General features: G+C 60.8%; 6 protein-coding genes across 6 annotated transcripts; 2 read left to right on the forward strand and 4 right to left on the reverse strand.

Annotated features, from left to right (window-relative positions):
• Nucleotides 1-2,582: 2,582 nt before the first annotated feature.
• On the reverse strand, nt 2,583-2,852 carry PLICBS_007134 (uncharacterized protein; the record flags this gene model as incomplete). Its single annotated transcript, XM_065601116.1, has 1 exon — nt 2,583-2,852. One exon carries the CDS (start codon nt 2,850-2,852, stop codon nt 2,583-2,585), a length of 270 nt encoding a protein of 89 aa, XP_065457188.1.
• A 1,702-nt stretch (nt 2,853-4,554) lies between these two features.
• On the reverse strand, nt 4,555-5,840 carry PLICBS_007135 (uncharacterized protein; the record flags this gene model as incomplete). The annotated part of the gene is made up of 2 exons (XM_018320544.2): nt 4,555-5,547; nt 5,625-5,840. The coding sequence occupies 2 exons, from the start codon at nt 5,838-5,840 to the stop codon at nt 4,555-4,557; spliced, it is 1,209 nt and encodes a 402-aa protein (XP_018180441.2).
• A 596-nt stretch (nt 5,841-6,436) lies between these two features.
• PLICBS_007136 (uncharacterized protein) lies at nt 6,437-7,390 on the reverse strand (the record flags this gene model as incomplete). The annotated part of the gene is made up of 2 exons (XM_018320545.2): nt 6,437-6,753; nt 6,856-7,390. 2 exons carry the CDS (start codon nt 7,388-7,390, stop codon nt 6,437-6,439), a joined length of 852 nt encoding a protein of 283 aa, XP_018180442.1.
• A 2,638-nt stretch (nt 7,391-10,028) lies between these two features.
• Nucleotides 10,029-11,291, forward strand: PLICBS_007137 (uncharacterized protein; the record flags this gene model as incomplete). Its single annotated transcript, XM_018320547.2, has 1 exon — nt 10,029-11,291. One exon carries the CDS (start codon nt 10,029-10,031, stop codon nt 11,289-11,291), a length of 1,263 nt encoding a protein of 420 aa, XP_018180444.2.
• Nucleotides 11,292-12,352: 1,061 nt separating this feature from the next.
• Nucleotides 12,353-14,393, forward strand: PLICBS_007138 (uncharacterized protein; the record flags this gene model as incomplete). Its single annotated transcript, XM_018320548.2, has 3 exons — nt 12,353-13,123; nt 13,232-13,421; nt 13,486-14,393. The coding sequence occupies 3 exons, from the start codon at nt 12,353-12,355 to the stop codon at nt 14,391-14,393; spliced, it is 1,869 nt and encodes a 622-aa protein (XP_018180445.2).
• A 48-nt stretch (nt 14,394-14,441) lies between these two features.
• Nucleotides 14,442-16,260, reverse strand: PLICBS_007139 (uncharacterized protein; the record flags this gene model as incomplete). The annotated part of the gene is made up of 3 exons (XM_018320549.2): nt 14,442-15,861; nt 15,924-16,010; nt 16,067-16,260. The coding sequence occupies 3 exons, from the start codon at nt 16,258-16,260 to the stop codon at nt 14,442-14,444; spliced, it is 1,701 nt and encodes a 566-aa protein (XP_018180446.2).
• Between the last annotated feature and the right edge of the window lie 214 nt (nt 16,261-16,474).

The raw sequence follows: 16,474 nt of genomic DNA on the forward strand, positions 1-16,474 counted from the left end.
GATATATGGATGGACCTTGGTGCCAAGCGAGGTGCGCACCGGCGTTGCTTGTGACTGTGTATGAAAGACTGGGTATAAGATGCAGAGATGATGAGTTGATGGCTCGTCGATGTTGCTGCAGGCGACGCGAGATGCTTCTTATACAGAAAGAGCAGGCGTGATGGATATGACGACGAACAATTGTTCACTTTGCCCACTTATAACACATAGTACTTCATACAGAAAACCACAAAAGGAAGCGGCCGACGTCAACAAGCGGCTCCAGATGACAGCGTCCTAGGCTCCTAGCCCCATCCCAGCACCCACCCCGCCTTGCCGCCCCCAGCTGCCAGCCATCCCAGCCCACCAAAGGATCGACGCCCCAGCGCGAGGAAGCCCCCCATCCGTCCCCACGGATCGATCCATTTGTAAGCCCCCGAACGCTGACACACAACCAAAGACAGCCCGCCTGATGTAGGCGAACACCCCCAAGCCTGCAGGGCAATGGGCTCTCTCCGTGGAGCTTCTAAGGCTCGCTTTCACATGAGACCACCGGCCGGGCGTGCAAGCGAGCGGATAACCCGACGACGGGGTCCCACCTCCGCCGCCCGCCACGGGAGGCTCAGTTGCCCACAAGTTTGGACGGACCACCAACTCATCTCAAAACCGACGGCGCACTGCGAGTTTTACAAATGCAGACGGGAGTTGGACTGGACTTGCAGCAGGTCCGCGGTCGTTGCGGTGGGGGAACGGGACTACCGAGCCCACTGTACTTCCCAGGTAAGCAGACGAATCGTTAGTAAAAACGGCACAACACAAGAAAAAAAAAGAACGTTTTGGCTTCTCGGGAGGGAATCAAGAACGCGCATGGGGATGAATGAGCGTAGGAGAGTCCACGTACGTCTGCGGGGCGGTCGCAGACGACCTTGCAGGTGTCTTTGTTCCAGCTGCAGTGGTTGCGTTGCGTGCGGCACTATATTCATGCATGTATGTGAGCTCCGTGTTCAGACAGACGGAAACTGCTTTACATAGGCGGTTGTTGGAGCTGGAGTTATGGGGGGTGAGAAGGGAGAGAGGGGAGAATGGGTAGCAAGGTAGGTAACTCACGGGAGTGGCGTCGTCGCAGGGCATGATGACCTCCTCGTACCGGAACTGGGCGTAGCCAAACTCGTTCCTCCCGAGGAAGTGAGGCTGTTGCAGGGCGCAGGTGTTGTCGGCGGCGTTGCATACCTGCCCGTTGCCGAACAACAGCGCGTCAGTCGTCACTCTTTCTTTTCTTCCTCTCCTCACTCTCTTGAGCTCAAAGCTCATTTTGCCTCTCCGCCCTACTCGCTCTCTTGACAAATCGGCCTTGGGCGAGAGGGGGACGACAAAGAGCAGACACGGCAGGGCGCTGTTATGATCAACTCACCCCGTAGAGTTTGTCCTCGGTGGCGGCTTGGTGGGCGGCGCCCAGGACCGCGAAGAGGAGAATAAGATGATGCTTCATTGCTGCGAGTAAGTCAGATCAACCTAGGATAAGAGAACCAACAAATCTGAAGGCTATTCTTTTTCGACTGCGGGGGGAGAACACGCAGTTATCATGGACGATTTTGTTCGAACCGACAGGTTTTATTTCAGGCTCTCCATGTTTCGAGTGGCGCGGTCGTGCGCATGGTACGATGAGGTAATGAGCATGTGCGAAAACCTATAAAGGGGGAGGGGGGTTTCGGTCACATATATTGCGTAACGCAGGCAGTGGACGGTGGGTTCTTCATGAGGTGAGACGACGGTCGGAGTACGGGCAGGTTTGGGTCCAGGCGCGGCGAATGTTCCACGGGATGGCGTCTAACAGGTCCCGGGCCAAGGAGCGGCAGGTCTTGCTGGAGATTCGTGGCAGTGAACTAATCGACGACGCAAGTGTGTGTAGATGGACGATACTCGCCATTACGAGCGCAGCCTTCAGCCTCACGACTCCGAGTGTGAACGGAACAGGCCATTTGCGAAGAAGGCCGCTGCATTCACTCTAGTGACAAGCTTCGTCGTGTATCAGCGAAGGGATGCCAGGTCGCTCGGAATCGGTACCAATTCCTCTGGGCCATGTTCGCTCTGAAGCGCAGACTTACGAAACCACTAACCGTGCTCAACATTCGAGTTACGTGCATTGTCATTAAAAGGCATTGCGAACGAGATAAATAGATAAGTCAACATCGCTTCGTTACCGACTGTACGCCCAGCGCAGGGACCAGGCGTGACGCAGCCAAGGCAAGCCATACGCCACGAACGCCGCCCCTCGCTCGTGACAGATCTTGGCCTCGGGTGCTGGGGACGTGCCAGGTTCAGATGCTCGTCAACGCGCCAAACGATGTGAGCGTCTGGGCATCAAATCCTCGTGCGTCAGTGAGACCAATACTCGGCTCGCATTTCGCCATGGACTGGTCGTCCGTCTGTCCCAATCCAACGCCATTTCCCAGACATATCGCACGCAAGATCCCAAACCGTAATCCATCGAAAAGTAAACGCCTCATCACTTGGTCTCCCCCGTTTTTGCATGTCATTCCATTCTCTTGGTCGCAAATGGCCACGGCCAAGGCCGTATGTTCTCTCTGACTAGACCTTGCGGACTAAACCTTGGGCAGGTTGGAGAGCCCGTCGCCGATAAAGGCCACCTCGGCAAAGTTGGACGTGTGCTTGCCCTCCTTGGCGTCCTGCCTCTTGGTGGGCGGCGCGCCCAGGTCGTGGACCACGTCGCGGGCCTTTTGGCGCAGGCCGCGGCGCTTCTCCTTCTCCTCGACGGTCGCGGCCATGGGCTCCTTTGTGTAGGAGTAGGCCGTCGAGCCGGAGAGTGTGGACGAGGCGTCCGAATTGGAGCTGGTGGACGGGCGGCGGGTCATGGCGGCGGTTGCTGTGCAGATGGAGTGGTGAGCGATGGCGAGTCGACTGGACGGGTACGAAGAGCAGCGTGGTAGTATCGGGGACGCGCGGGTCAACGGTTTGACGTCACTCGCGGCGCGCAGGGTCTAAGGCTCAACGGAGGGTCTCAATGCGGCGCGCGGTGCCAAGACGGCGGCGGTTCGTCGTCCACGGGGTTGCTTTCGATGGCGCTTCTGGATGGAAAGACGGGAGTGCGCGATGGAGCAGCGATAATAACTCAAGATGCGACAAGCGAGGAGGGCGTCGACGGCGGGAGCTGAGTGGGTGACGCCCGTTTCTTATGCGCAGGCGCAGGGCTTGGCTGCGATACGGACGAACCAGCGGGCGAGGGGCCGACGCCCAATGGGGGGAGGCAGGCTTGGGCGACGCCAGGCGTTTCGATGGGCGAGTCTCGATTCTCGCGTGCGCGCGGTCAGGGGACCCCTGGGCGGGTACAGGGACGGTGGTGGTGGTGGGCGGTGGTGTGGTGTTGGTGGTGGTGTTGGGAGTCGTGGTGGTGTTGGTGGTGACTTGTTAGCGGGTGCGCCCAGGTGGTCTGGGGACTCTGGGGGCCCTTCCGGGGGTGAGGCCCAACGGTGACGCCACAGCGTCCAGAAGGTGCTGCCAACGGTGTCGAGCGTTGCTGCTTTGGGCATGGCAATGGACGCCTGCTGATGCTGCGACGCGGGGACGACGTGCACCGTCTTCACTTGGCTCGGGGAGCCGTTGGAGACGAGAGACCCTCGAATTGCTGCTTTGAGCCGGCGATGGCGGACGTGGTGTTGCATTGTCCTCGTCCGGCCTGCATGCCTGGCGATTGGGGGCGCCCGTCCCCTGCTGCGTCGATTCTGTTAGCGCTATCGTCGCATCTCCCTCCGGGTACTTGCCAGTTGGAACATGCCAACATCCAGGCGGGCGCTCTTTCCCCTCGTGCTCCCTCCAACACGGTAGACCCCTGCAGTCCCTGCCAACAACCTGGGACTGACACCCCAGCATCAAAAGCATTGCCAGACCCCTGCGGTCCCGTATCAACCATCCTGGTTCCTCTTCCTCCTCCGACGAAAGTTAAACCATCACTTCTCAGCGAGTATCAAGCATGCTTCATCTCTTCACATCGTCATCTGAATCTTACCCGGCGGACAGAGACCACACGGTATGCCTCCTTTGGCCATGCCAACACCAAACGGCATCTGGCCGGCCAGCCAGGGCAGCCTCGCTCATGTCCCCCTGGACTGAACCGACACGTCTGACCGCAACACGCACCTCCCGCTTTCGACGAGCTACCAGATGTGGCGTCAGCGCGGTGCATGAAGCCACCGCGCGACGGGGCGAATGAGACCATGATCTGCTTGCCGGAGCCGAACTGTGTCCTACTTCCATACATTTGCTCTTCTGAGCTGATTCAATACTTTACAAAGGATGAGCCTGACGGCCTAAACAAACCCGGCAGACAGACGCTATTCCCCTTCACAGACTGCAGCCCAGCGTCTCCTCTCGTGTCCCGCGCGTCCCAACCCCGGCCTCATCCAACACCTCCCCCATCGCCCAGGCTTTGGGCCTGTTGACTCCTGGGCCAGCCCTCTCTGCAAGGCCACATGGTAGCAAACCCCTCCATCAACATCTAGTCGGACAAGTTCATCATCCGGCGCAAGCCGGGCCCAACGGCGCTTCCTCAGCGCTCCCTTACTGTCGCACCGGTTTCTCATCAAACATAGAGGTCTTCGGCTCGTCCGTCTGCGGGCCCCGAATCAGCTCGTCGATTCTTGCCAACACATCCGTCTCCATGCCTTCCTCTCCAAGCGGATAGCCGAGTCTGTCTCGCAGCTCCTTCCCCAGGACCACCGTGAGCTCGTCTTGCCTGATACCGGCCCACTTGAGACCTCGGCCCACTGTGCATTTGCTCAAGTCTCTGTGCGCGGCAGAGGAAACTTCGCTGGCATATGAGTGCTGACCAAAGCAGTGGTGTTTCTTGGTCTGGGCCCAGCTTGCCAGGAACCAGCTCCCGTGACGCAGGATCGATTCGTTCGTGCCACTCGAGTACGGGCCGGCCGGGCCAGTTGGCACGCCGTACTTGCTTGCGAGCTCGAGCAGCAGCACGAGGCAGCACAAATCATATAAGCTGCAAGACTGAATGAACTCACTCTGAAGTTTTCGGAGACGCCATCGAGCGTAGTTCCTCTTCTCTATTTCGCCGGCCGTCGGTACGCGGGACGTGTGCTTCGTCGCGGGATAGTGAGGGATCGCGACTCCGCTCTCGAGCTCAAGGTTGGTCAGCGGGAGGCGTCTGTCCTTGGGAAACGTGGCATTTGCGTGGTCGATGACCCCACCTTCGAAGTCCCCTAGGCGATCGCAGATCCGGATGCCCTCGCGCAGCATCTCCCTCGTCTTCTCGCGCTGCTCCGCGTTGTCGAGTCGCGGCCACTCGCTGTCCATTCCCATGAAGTAGTTGTCGCTGTCCAGGACGCCTTCGACAACCCTGGCGCGCTCCTCGATGGCATGGACCGCCAACAGGGCGTCGACGGGCAGGAGCCACTGCGGTCCACACGGGTTTCCGCATCTGCAACGGAGTGAGTCGACGACATAGCCCCCTTTGATGACGGCCTCGTCGAGATGCCGCGCTCGCAGCAGGCCCTTGCAGATGTTGGCCTCGTGCCTCTGGATCAGCCGGGCGAATGACTATCGACACCATGTCAGCCCGTGAAACGGTTGGAGGGCGATCAAGTGAGCCAGGCCAGACGCCCAGAGTGACTTACGGGGATTGCCATCAACGTTTTCAAGGTCTTGAAGTCGCAGCACTCGAGAATGAAGAGCACGACATCGTTGCTCAGCACGGCTAGATTGCCCAGGCCTGTTCCTATCGCTGCGGGAGCAGCACCCGCACGGTTATGCTCAGCTCTGGCGCGGCGAACGGGATGGGTTCTGCGGCGCTTGCTCACATTGCAGAAGTAGAAGTTTTCAACGGGAATCATTGCGAGCTTGTTCCAACGCGAGGTGAGGTGTAGAGATTGGTGCTTGCGCGGTTTGTTTGTTGCAGGTTTGGGAAGAGGTAGGGCGCGTGGTGAACGGGAAGAAAAGCACTGATAAACAACGCGCAGCAAACACGGCCGGCTGCCAGGTGCCAGCAGCTGCCAGCCTGCTGAACAGCTCTCCTCGAAACGTCATGCCTGAGGCCACAGGCATTGCCGGGGCTGCACGCACCCGTAAGCCCTGTTGCTGTGTCGGTCACTGCTGGCTCTGTTCAATGGGACTAGACCAAACATGGAATCATGGATGGCACAATATTTCTCTGAGTAGCAACCGGTATTGGGCGGGCCGTGTTCCCCCTTGCCGCCAGATCATACACTGTCAAGGCGCCGTAACTCCTGATATCAAATGCGAACCACTCTGCCTGATGCCGCGACTCTCGTCCCCCAAGATGCCAAACTTGAATCTCCATTCATACATGACCCCCTTCCGAGGAGCGTTGTCATCACATTACTGGCCACAGGGGATCGACGCTGGCCAACCCGATAGCTCCGTCACCCGTCGTCGCCCGTTCCGAGGGCGGTTCAGACCAACCAATCCATCATTTCCCTCCCCCGGCGCTGAAGCGCTCCGCCACGGCGACGCGCTTGCCGGCCAGGCCCTTGATGCGGGCGACGAGCTTGTCCGCGTTGTCGAGCTCGACGATCTCGTCGCTGCCGCCGATGCTGACGCCGTTGATGATGACGTTGGGGACGGTGCCGCGCTCCGTCTTGAGCTTGAGGCGGTCCTGCAGCTGGCGGCCCTGAGGGTGCTCGTCTAGCTCGACGACGTAGGGCGCGGGCGTGATGGCGTACTTTTCGAGGAGGATGCCCTTGGCGCGCTTGGAGTAGGGGCAGTAGGACTTGGAGAAGATGATGACTACGCGCGTGGAGAGGGAGGGGAGGGGACACGTTAGCTTTTGGTTTGGCGCACGATGGGGGCGAGATTCGCCTGGGGATGGATAAGATGGGGATAGCATACCTGGTGCCTTTTTCAGAATGGCATTCAGCTCCGCGTCAATCTCCTTCTCCTCCTTGGACTCCTTGGCCGGCGCATCCTTGGCCTTGCCGACCGTTCCCGCACCGCCCGCAGCAGGCTTCTTGACCTGCCCGTCCGCCGAGTTCCCCTTGCCGACGACCTCGCTCGGGGGGTCCGGTTTGAGGGGCGACTTCTCGTTGGCCAGGTCCTTTGCCTTTTGCTCGGCCTGGCGGAGGCGCTCCTTGGTGCCGGCGGACGCGCGGCGGTCATCCTCGTCGACGTCGCCGTCGCCGTCCGTGTCGGCGGGGATGTGGCCGGCCTTGGCGCCCGTCTTGGAGTCGAGCACGGCCTGGCCCTGCGGCGACGGTGGCGACGTTGACCCCTTCTTGCTCATGCCGTCCATGGTCTTGTGGTAAAAGTCCTGGAAGGAGCGCGTGTCCTTTTTGCTGTCGTCGAGGCCCGACGAGTAGAAGAGGATGAGGACGACGGTGAGGACGGCGGCGAGCATGACGAGCCGGAGGCGGCGGGGGGACGGCATCGTGGGCGAGGGAGCGGGCGGGGTGGATGGGGCGCGGGTTGCGCGAAGAGTCGCCGTCGTCGCGCGGACGGAAGAAGATGATGGGCGGCGCGGTCGACGGACGACGCGGAGGGTTTAAGGAGCGGCGAGGGCGGTGTTGACCTCGTGGCTGAGGGCGCGAGAGGGGGGAATCTCAGGGCAGCATCCGAGGAAAGCGCAGCAAGCTCTGTTGTAGCTACCGCTGAGCTGTCCTGAGCTCGGTGCGCGCGCGCGTCTGCGGCGTCGTCTTCGATGTCGTCGTCGTCGGTCGCTCGTCGGCGGCTTCGTCCGGGCGTAGGTAGCGAAAATCTGCAGCGCGGGCAACCTTTATTCCATCAGGCGCACGGGCACGGGCGCGAGGGAAGGAAGACGTTGGGTCGCCGTGGTGGTCGTCGAGTAACGAGTGAGACAAGATGGGACAGATACCTCGTAGATGCGAAAAGGCGAGGAAAGGAGACGGCACGGGACCGGGGGGGGCGGGATTGACGAGATGGAGCCCAGAGCTGCGAGTCTGTAACGGCGTGGGGACGGACGGACGGACGTGGCGGGCCGGAAGTGTGGCTCCCTCTGTTGGATACCACCTGTGGGAAGCTCCAGCAGCGAGCAGTTCCAAGGCTGATTGATTGGCTTCCACTGGACTGGAGCCCTTTCACTAGGTAGGCCGTTGTGCTACCTAATGCCCGCAAGTGCCGCCCGCGCCGGAGCTCACCTCACCTCAGGCACAGCAGCGGACGACAGCGGGGGGGGGGGGGGGGGGGGGTAGAGTGTCCTCAATGCAGGGCAGTCAGGGGGCGGTTCCTAGGGCCGTCTCTGTTTGCTGGCGCTTGCTTGGCGTGGACCCTCCTCCACCAGGTGCTGACGCGGGAGTGGGACTCGACAAGTCGACACTTTGGCTGATGTCCCAAGCTTTCCACCAATAAAATGCCAAAGTCTACATATTAATACATACTAAGTTAATTGTACCGGCGAGGTGGCAGCGCCAGTATTACGGCGAATAAATCCAAATTCAGGTACGCATGGGGTGAACCCTGATATTGATTGATTGAACTATGAAGCGAGCAAGGATCCAGCCCATACCCGTGATGCTCTACAGGTAGGTAATTGGCAGCAGGAACCCCGTACGTGAGTGAGTCTAGTAGTACGGCGCACTGCCACATCGCAAAACGCCCAGTGCTAAAAGTAGAACCAAAAAACACAGCAACGCAAAACGTGTCTTCAAGCATGTCGGCCATACAGTCGTCTCAAGTCGTCCATCTTCCGTGCGCCCCCCAATCCTCCCCTCGCCGTCTTTACCTGAAACCGTCCGAGGAACCGCTCGACCAGCCGCAGTCGCAAGCGGGCCGCAGATCCGCTGCTGCCATCGTCTCTAATCGTGGTGGGTTTCGCATCGCCCGGTGACGCCTCCGCGCGCGCTCACAGCGGCCGCGCAAGCGAAGAGTCCAGCTCAATGCCATCGTCGTGGTGTTCATTTCGCGGGAGTATCACGCCGATGGGCTCGTCGTCCACTATGTGTGCGGCGGCGGGCGGCGCCTTTACGCTCGGCGTCGAGGGCGAGTGCAGGCTGCGGTGGGAGCGGTGGGAGTGGCTCGCGGGGGCGGCGAAGAGGCAGCGTGCGGCCAGCGCGGCGAGGAGGACAAGGTACGAGAGCATGGCTCTTGGAATTCAAGGACAACGGAGCTGTAGGAATGATATTCACTTGCTCCCTTTGGTTGGGCGAGTGGCCTTCAGCCTGGGACATGGCTGCCGGGTTAGAGCTCATCGCTGCGGGAAGCTGCCTTATATCTGCGACGCAAAGACGACCAGCCCCGACGCTGAATGACTTGACGAACCCATGGGACGAGATGTCTTTGGAATGGAGGCTGGATCTCCCGCCATTGTTGCATGTAACCTCGCTGTCGCGTGCCCCATGTCTGCTGGGTTCGAGGTCGGTGCCCCAGCCCCGCCCGCAAATGCGGTCCGCACCATGAACTCCAGCATTACCTGACACGAACCCACCCGTGGTGTTGCGGTCAGCCGCTTCAACCCGGGATCGTATTGATTGAGAGTCAGCAGACGCTACAACCGATCCCTCAGTCAAGCAAGGCAATATTCGCACATTCACCTCAGATGTCAAAGAAGGCAGCCGCGACCTCTTTGCGCCTGCCGAGACTCGCCGCCTGCTCGTGTAAGTCAAAATGACTAATGACTAAGCGGCCCACCAGCCAATGGCGAGTTGCCAAGTTCAGTGGCCACCACCCCCCCAATATTGCCAACCTGTTGGATGTGGTGGTGGTGGTTCTGGCGACTTCGAACGTTATCCACATTCAACGGGCTTTGTGAACTGTCCTCTTCTGACCTTGACTCATTCATTCTCACCACGCCACGCCCTGCTTTAAATTGGTGCGCTCTTCTTGTGTACATTCATTTTGAGGTTTTTTAGTTGGACAGTTCTTGGCTGTCTTTGCGCTCATTATTTCTCGTCTCTCGCCGCCCTGGTAGCCAGCCGTTCAAGGTCCGCTGTCCGTGGGTAGCATCGCCGTCTCACCAGTCGTCACATACCAGAGACTGGCTGTCCTCATCCACCGAGCCTTTTCAGCTGGCGTGACAACCTCGCACAACGGAAGAGGGACAGAGAGCGATCATGGCGAGATCACCGCCGCGATGGAAGCTTGTCCCCCTGCTGGCCATGGTGCTGGCCCTCATCCTATGCGTGGCCGTTGCGCCCGCCCATGCCGCCTCAGAACCGCGTCCATCTGCCAAATCACAAGAGCAGGCAGAGCTCATATGCCACACTTCAGACCTCAAAGACTGCTATCCGCGCGTCTTCCAGCCCACGGATGAGTTCCAGACGGTTCACGACGACCAGGAGTTGCCCAACGGCCTTCATGTGAGGCTCAATATCTGGACCGGCAAGAAAGAGGCCAAGATCAACGTCCCTGGCGAAGGCGACCCCTCGTTGGAGGGGCTACCCGTCGACCAGGCCGTCGTGGTGGTCGACCCGGACCAGTCGGCAGACTACGCTGCTCCCAAGATTCCCCATAACGCACCGCGGTACGAGCCCGTGGGTAAAGTCAAGGAGCCCAAGCACGAAGCCGAGGGGTTCGCCGGGGGCATGAAGATGCTCAAGGATGGTGTCGCATCAAACGGCCAAGCCTTTGACGAGGCGCTGGAGGGTCTCGAGGACCTGTCTCACGACATATACTACGGGCTCAAGATCGCGGAGGATCCTGACGTCGTCAAGTCCCTGTTCTGCCTCATGACGAGCGAGGTGCCTTCGGTCGACCCGCGCTTCACCCCGCGCGACCAGCAGGCCGCGTCCATCCTGGCCAGCGCGCTGCAAAACAACCCCCCGGCCCTGACGCAGGTGACCAAGGACTGGGCGAAGCTCACGGGCAGCAAGTGCCCTGGCGCGGACAAGACTCTCGGCGAGGCCATTTACAGGAGCTTCGTCCCGTCCCGCAACGCCGACGCCTCCGGTGCGAAGCAATCGGCGGCGCGCGCCAAGGCCAAGGTCTCGGTCGTCAACGGCCTCATCAAGGACGCCGCCATCAGGAAGGACTTCCTCACCAAGGGCGGCATGGAAGGGCTTCTCGAAGTGCTGGTTCCCGAAGAGGTGGAGTGGGCGGCGGCGCAGCGCAAGGCCGGGCAGCTGGCGCTCGACAACTTCCTCGACGAGGACATGGGCGCCGAGCTGGGCCAGTGGCCGCGGGGCGCGAAGCTCGCCGACGAGCAGTGCCGCGAGGGCGGCGCGGGCGGCGGCGAGGGGTGCTGGGACTACCGCGTCGCGCGCATCATGAAGGCCAACAAGGGGAACAAGAACCACTGGAGCAGGGACCTCAATGACCGGCTCGCGGCGGCAAGGAAACGGGCAAGCGCCTCCCCACGGCGCCACGAGGAGCTGTAGGGAGGCCCAGCGGACGCTCAGCATCGGCGCGTCTTTTTGTATACTATTAGAATTGGTAAAACTAATACCCGGGCGTTTACGGCCTCGTCATTTTCTACCCAATGTTGCCTTTCCAACACAGCTCTTCTGGCACCGTCATTTCGACAGACCAGGGGACTACAACATGCGTCTTGATAACCTCGGCAGGGACCCTGTTGACCCCGCCGTGAGTTGACAGGGCCTCCCATGGACAACCCCGGACGGATCACCGTGGAGTCTTTTCGGCATTGAGGGTGGGCGCGCACGGTAGGTTATTCGGGGTTCTCGTATGTAATCAGAATACTAACCAACTTAACTAACTACGTAGCCGTCAACCAGCCAGGCGGGATAGCCGGTAGTTGCAGGTGGTGCAGGCAGGTGGTGGTGGTGGAGTGGAGTCAAACAGGGCGTTGGGCAATTCAGCCGTGTCGTCCCTCTCTCTTGCAACTCAAAAATCCAAATCAGCCGAGAGTTCCCCATCCCTCGAAGAAGGAAGAGCGACACATTGCCCACCCCCTCGCCATCAGTCTCCATTTCTAGTTAGCTACCAGTAGCGACGACGAGAGAGAGGGGAGAAGGGAGAGACAGGGTTTCGCACGTCACTCGGGGCTCGGGCGCCCACCTTTGACGCCACGGCCCCGGCCGACGACAATCCCATTCGGCACTCCACACTCCACATTTTGCTCTTCTCCTTCGGCTTTTCGGTAGGTGGCTCCACTGGCTGGCTGGCTTCTGAGGTCCAGCTCTTGTCTGTGTGTCTGTCTGCCGGCCGCGGACCCGCGGCGGACTGCCTACGTACAGCCAGCCAAACATGCTTTTTTACTTTTGACATCCCGCGTCGCATCCCCGGACGTCCATCCATCTCATTCATCCATCCTTGTCTTGTCGCCTCCCGCGTGTATGCCAACGACATTTGCGTCGCCGACGAAGCAGCAGCAGCAGCAGCAGCGGCAGAAGCAGGAGCAGACGCAGAACCAGCACGACTAGGCGAAGCAGTAGCCGGAGCTTGAAGACGGAGGAGAAGGAGAGAGCAGTTCATCATCATGGCGCAACGACAGCCGTCAACACCACCACAGCCCCCGGCCTTCGAGGTCCGCCCCCATCCGACCAAGGGCCGCGCCCTGCACGCCGCCGCCGCCTTCCCCCCCGGCGCCGCCGTCCACGTCTTCGCCGCGCCCGCCCTCCTCATCCCCTCGCTGCCGCACCTCGCCCTCGTCTGCGCCCACTGCCTCCGCCCGGGCAACCCCCGCGCATGCACCCGCTGCCGCGCCGCCTACTACTGCGACGCCGCGTGCCAGGCCGGCGCGTGGGCTGCCGGCCACGCCCGCGAGTGCAAGGCCTTGCGCCGGCGTCAGGGGGAGCCGCAGCCTCAGTCCGCGTCGCAGTCGCAGTCGCAGTCGCAGTCATCCAAGTCTCAGCAGAAGCAGAAGCAGAAGCAGATCCCCGGGGCATCATCCCGGAGCAACGACGACGACAGCAATGACACCCTCGACGACGCCCCCTCGTCCTCCTCCGCGTCCGCATCCTCCTCCTCCGGCGGCGCCGCCAGGAGGAGGCCCAGCGCCGGCGAAAAGGTCGCCGGCCGCTCCGGCGCCGAGCTGCCCACGCCCGCCCGCGCCCTCGTCCAGGCCCTGCTGCGCGAGGACCTCGCCGACGCGCTGGACGGGCTCGAGGGCCACGCCGCCCGCCGCCGCGAGCAGAGCGGCGCCGCCGAGTGGCGCGAGATGGAGATCATGGCCATGGCCGCGTGCGCCTTTGCCGGCAAGCCCGTCAACGAGAAGGAGGTGCGCCGCGCCGTCGACCTGTTGTGCAAGGTGAGTTTTCGTGGACCTTCTCGTGGCGGCATGAGAGGAGGCGCCGGTGATGAAATTCGGGGTTGTGACGGCTCAGTGAGTTGTGCTGACATGAGACACGCGACACAGATCCAGACAAATGCCTTTCACAGGTTCGACGCAGATCTCGGCCAGGTCGGTCTCTTCCTCGAGCCGACCCTCGCCATGGCCAATCACTCGTGTGTCCCCAACGCCATGGTCCAGTTCATCGGGCGGACTGCAGTCTTGAGAGCGGAGCGCAGCATCGAGGCTGGCGATGAGATTGAGATTTCTTACACGGGTATGTAGACAGGACCCCTGGAACTGCCCCTCGGCCGTCACGTCCTCTAACCAAACCCTCTCAGACTACACATACCCCTACACCATGCGCAAGGAGGCCCTCGCCCAGTATTGCTTCGAGTGCCGCTGCCCTCGCTGCAAAGACAACCTCAATGTCTACCAAGTGTGCGCCACCACACCCGTGGACGCTCCGCCCGGCACCAGCCTGGCTCCCGACGCTTCCTCCACCGCTCAGCATCACTCTGCCGTCATCGACGAGGCGACGGTCGCGCTGGCAAAGTCCAACGGCGAGTCCGCCACCAGACTGATCGAGGACTGGTCCAAGCCCGACATGGCACCTAGTCGTCGCCTCCAGCTCCGCGCCCAGTACAGCGACTGCAGGGGTCTTGTCGGAGGCGAGTTATGGGCCGTCACGCCTGTGCCTCAGGTGTTGACCGAGATATCCATATATTACGCCGAGAAGCGCAATTTCGCCTTTGCGCTGGCCGTGGCGTGTCTTATCGCAACCAGAGCCGACCCGTACCGATATGTGGCGTGGTTTCACCCCGTCAGGGTCAAGAACCTCTTTATGATTGCCAAACTTCTGGCCCATACCGCCGAGAAGAGCGCCTCCCTCAGCAGCTCAGTCATGTCGCCGCCGATGAGGGCCAACATGGACCAGGAGGCTCAAATCAAGCTTCAGGAGATTGACCAGGTGGCCCTGTGCCAGATGCTGCTGGTCATGGTCCTTCGCGCCGCCCCCAGCGGTGTTTCTAACGAGTGGGATCTCGTGCAGCCCGCCCGAGAGCTGCTCGAAGACATTGAGCAGCTGCCGGGACGGGAAAAGGAGCTTTCGCTCATCAATGCCTGGATCAAGGACCCGGCGACCGAGACTTCCAAGTCGTTCTTCGACTATGCTGTGGTGCAGCAGGTGAATGCCCTCGCCAGCCTGGGCACTGCGGCTCTAAAAATGGACTTTGGAATCGTGTTTTGAACGTCATGTTGACTTCAAGGAACATGAGAAAGATCGCTACAGACGGGTTCAGCCCCTCGCCGTCCAGCGCCCTCTCTTTGTCGCGCCGTTGAGGCTGGCCGCAGCCCGCGTACGCCTGGGCCCGGCTGGCTCGGCGAGACCACGAGCGGCCGGCGACGAGCGGTACAGGTCGCTGGAACGAGCGTGCGCGGCAGAGACGCCGCTGCCAAATTCGGAAGACGACAGCGCCATGCGCTTCGGCGGCGTTGTATCAAAGTCCTGCGTGTCAATCCTGCCCGCCGGCGCGCGTTTCTTGCGCGGATTATCTGCGTAAAAAGACTGCAGGTTCTCGTCGTCGCGGCCAGGACTTGCATCGGTGCCCACCGTGGTGTTCCCTCGATTTGGGGTGGTCGAGGACATGGTGGACCGGGCTTCGAGGCGCTGTATCCGGGTCCTGAAGAGATCAAACTCCATCTGCAGCGATTCGATCTGGCTGGCGCGGTTTCCAATCTTGGATATGCTGCTAGTGAGGATGTCGAGCTCGTGTGAGGAGAAGGAGGACGTCTCGGACTGGGAGGGTGGAGGAGGGTGGGCTCGGTCCCGCGCCAAGTCGGCGCGGAGTTGCTTAATCTCTCGCCTCAGCGAGGAGACTTCTGAAGCATATTCTTTGGATGTTGCGATACCTTCTAGGGCAGCCTGCTTCGTCTCATCAACCTCACTCCTGAGCCGGTTGACCTCGTCCTTTGACTCGCGTAGCTCGTGCTTGGCGTCTTGTGCATCGTTTCGGAGCTGGTCCACCTCCTCCCTCGACTCTTGGAGGTCTTGCTGTGTAGATACCAGTTGCTCGCGCAGACTCTCAACCCCCTGAAGATCCTGTTGCACCGAGGCAAGCTGGTCTTGCAGGCTCCCAACGTCTTGGAGCTCCTGCTGCGTTGATGCAAGTTGGTCCCGCACGTCCTGCGTGTCAGACTTGCATTTGGAGAGTGCTTGTCGAAGCTCCGTTACGACCCTATCCGTAGTTTGAAGCTGCTGATCAAGCCTTGAGAGGACCGAGCCGCTGTTTTGGGAGTCCCACTTGAGGTCGGAGAGGTCTGACTTGAAGCCGCTGATGTCGTCGCGATGGCCATTGCCGTCTCTGCGAACGCTGTCGATTGATTCGCTCAGCTGCTGCATCTGGCGATCCACCTTGGCGATTGCCGTCTCAAAGTTGGTGACGACCTGCATGCCCGTGGCGCCGATCCGGTTGATGTCTTGCCGCTGAGCGTCGAGCGTGGCCTGGAGCTGCATCAGGTCCAGGCCATGGGGCACGCCTGCACCGGCATTGAAGGTTTTGAAGGACGGCGTCTCCTGCATCGGGGTGCTAGGGTGGTCGTTCGCGGGAGGGCCATTCTTGAGCTTGAGCGTTCGCTGTATCTTGGGCTCGGCTCTGCGGCGCAAATCCGTTGCTGATTTGAGAACAATAGAAGCGATTCTAAGGATAAACTGGCCACTTTTGGTTCAACGACGGATTAGATATGTCAAAAGACAAAGTCCTGACCGGGGTGTCCTCACTCATGCAGGACGTGGTTCACCGGCGTACGGAGGCATTTCTGTCCAATGTTGGTGCGGCACTTGGCGCATTCCGCTTCTTGAAGTTGGCTGCATAGCAGTTAGCATAGCTTTCTTCATGAGATGCATGTAGAGCCATCGCTCACCAGCCGCCCACGAGGGTATCTGCATCGCCTAAACGCGGGGTGCCCGAAGTGGTGATGTTGACAGCAAGCAGCGGGTCGTCTGCGCCTGGACTCGTCGCAGGCGTGAGATACTTTTTGCCAATCTGCACCCACGTATTGGGCAGCGAGCCCAGCTTCGCATCGCATTTGGCGCACTTGACGGCGACAAAGTCCATGGCGGGCAAGCTGACGCCCGTCGTTGGGGAGGTCCAAGGACGAAGTACCGATGGAGTCGCGTCGCACCCGCGTAAAGTGGGATGCAGTCGCGCGATCCAGTTAGGGGCCGGCCTGGGGACAGCGGACGCCATTGGCGAATCGTGGCGCCGGCCGCCCCACCTGCCGGGACAATGCGTTGGTTGCTCGCTCCTTCCGCCCTGGCTTATCTTATCG

This window comes from Purpureocillium lilacinum (genome assembly GCF_023168085.1).
Source record: "Purpureocillium lilacinum CBS 284.36 DNA, scaffold_5, whole genome shotgun sequence".
Taxonomy (NCBI): Eukaryota; Fungi; Ascomycota; class Sordariomycetes; order Hypocreales; family Ophiocordycipitaceae; genus Purpureocillium; species Purpureocillium lilacinum.